This window comes from Cyprinodon variegatus, unplaced genomic scaffold, assembly GCF_000732505.1.
Source record: "Cyprinodon variegatus isolate N-32 unplaced genomic scaffold, C_variegatus-1.0 Scaffold587, whole genome shotgun sequence".
Lineage (NCBI taxonomy): Eukaryota > Metazoa > Chordata > Actinopteri > Cyprinodontiformes > Cyprinodontidae > Cyprinodon > Cyprinodon variegatus.
In genome coordinates, this window is record NW_015151040.1 from 373,364 (window position 1) to 375,764 (window position 2,401).

Consider the following 2,401-nt stretch of genomic DNA (forward strand, 5'->3'; position numbering starts at 1 on the left):
ATATATATATATATATATATATGACTGAAATATAAACACACTTATAAAATATTGGCTGATGACTTATCGTCCTTACTGTGATTTGGCTTTGCTGATCTCAGTAAGAAATCACGCAGTTCATTTCGTCTGCCAGTTCCTCCTCAAACCGCGATAGATGACTGGCTCCTCTCGCGATCAGGTCAGCAGCGGCGCTCTCCATTTCGTCCAGACTCATGTGACACGCTTCGGCAATCTCCCGCTTGGCAAAGCTTACAAATTTTGGATCCCTGGCATAGATGCCCAGGCCCTCAGAGAACAAGATCTGTTGTTGAAATGGTTGGCGACAAGATTATATATTTAGCAAGCAGACAATGACATCACAAGAACAAAGAGAACTGAAAGGATGGCAAACATTTTCCCTACCATGTCCTCTGAGTTGTAAATTGTGTTATGTGACTCAAGAAAGTCAGCAAATATACTTAAAGAATAAAATAAACTTAGGAACTATTTTTGTTGCCTTTTGATTCATCCAAGTTACATACAGTGTACGATTCTTCGGATGAAGGGAGAAATATACCTAAGCATTTATGCTCTATTTGTATATTATTATTATTATACTCTGCAGGTTTTCGGCCAGAAATTCAATACTCTGCACACTCTCAAATTGTCAAATAGTTAATAGCTAGAATATTATAATTAGTGTACACTTTAATTAACTGGATGTAGGTCACGTTGTAGACACTCCTGGGATTTAGCATGCTGAGGTGAGTGAATCTTTATTAGCATAGATTGAGCATGTGCCTTATGTAGCATGGGATTATATAAAATTATACTTGGATCATTAATACATTTGAGTAGATTCTCCCTGAATTCCATTGCTGCCGTTCACAGGAGCAATACAGAGAATAAGGGGACCCACAGTTGTAATCCTTAACCTGCTGATTTTTATATATTTTTTCAGAGATTTGGAGCCAGTTAGGTTTAGCTGTTGGTAATGCTTCACCAAAGCTAGCCCATCTCGCTATGGTAACATAATCCTAGGCAAATATGCAATACATTTTTTTTGGGGGGGGACCACAGTAGAACTCCATCTGGTGGGTTTTTTAAGGATACTTTTTTTCGTTATGCTTAAAAGGGAACTAGAGGAAGTGACCGACCCAAAATGGTAGAACATAATGCCACAACCTTTCTATGGAAAGCGGAGAAACCTTGATACGTTGTTGTGTTTGGACGGGATTTGTCCGTAAGTATTTCTTAATGTTTAACATAACAGCTGTTTCTTTGATTGAGTATGATGCTAACGTAATTTGTATATGTAAATTGTTGGAGAATATTGTTGTTGTAAGGTTGCAATGCTAGTTAGCTCATACCATGTTTTGTATATTCCAGGTTTATGATGGTGAAAGAGAAGACAATGGTCAGAGGCCATTCTTCAATAAACAACCAAGAAACCACAGAGGACAAGATTGTTTATTGGAGCATTGTTATCTAGCTGTCTAGCTGATGAAGAACAGTTGGGTTTTTCTTTGGTTTGGTCACACTTTGCTCCAACTGTTATGCCACAAATTAAGTTCTTTGGTGCCTCATCTACATGGGTTAGGTTCTTGCATCAGTATCTATTCGAAGTGTTTTTTTTATTAGGTTTTCAGTTGGCCTCAGTAGAAAGTTGCTTACACTGAGCCCTGCTCTGCTTTAGTTTTCTTCCTGTTAAAAGGGAGTTTTTCCTCTCCACCCTCGCTGCATGCATGCTTAGTGTGAGAGGTTTCTGTAAAGGCAACAACAAAATGCAAGCCAATATCTACTGTGGCCACATGCTCATTTAATCCTGCAAAGTTAATGACTCAATGCAATCAGCTGGTTTTCTGTATGATCTGACTGAGCTGTCTCTGTAAGGTGCGTAGCATATTGTGAATTGGTCCTATATAAACAAACTGAATGAATTTTGAATTTTGTTTTGAATTATTTGCATTTGCCTAAATGGGAGAAATACAAAAAAAAACCAAAAGGATAATTATAAGGAAAGCTTACCGATTCGACCAGACTGTCAGCACTGCCTTTATCTATGAAGCCCTGGTTGACAGATGGTGGCATCCTCACACTGGTGAAGGTCCTGGTCTGACCAGGGTACCAGCCTTGACGCTTCCCAGCAGGAAGACTGGCAGAGCCGTCACACCAGAGCGGCTGACTGGCACCACTTTCTTCATCCACCAGGATCATGGGGGTGTAGATGAGCTTGCCTCGGCGCGCTGACGGGGCAATTATTCCTGGAAGGGGAGTAGCACCAGCTGCAGCTGTGTTAGCCCAGGAGGCAGACGACATGGAGGACACACTGCTTGGTCGTGAGTCCAGGCCGGGGTGGTTCTGACAGAAAGGAGAAGTTTTTAAAAGCTGCCTAAAAAAAAAAAAAAAAAAAAAAAAAAAA

General features: G+C 40.3%; 1 protein-coding gene across 1 annotated transcript in view; it reads right to left on the reverse strand.

The window, feature by feature from the left end:
- Positions 1–97: 97 nt before the first annotated feature.
- Positions 98–2,401, reverse strand: part of cacna1f (calcium channel, voltage-dependent, L type, alpha 1F subunit) — a 54,065-nt gene continuing 51,761 nt past the window's right edge. Inside the window, exons 46-47 of the mRNA XM_015392342.1 lie at positions 2,008–2,340; positions 98–301 (exon numbers count right to left, since the gene is read on the reverse strand). Of these exons, the coding sequence (XP_015247828.1) occupies positions 98–301; positions 2,008–2,340 (537 nt within the window). The remainder of the gene's footprint in view (positions 302–2,007; positions 2,341–2,401) is intronic.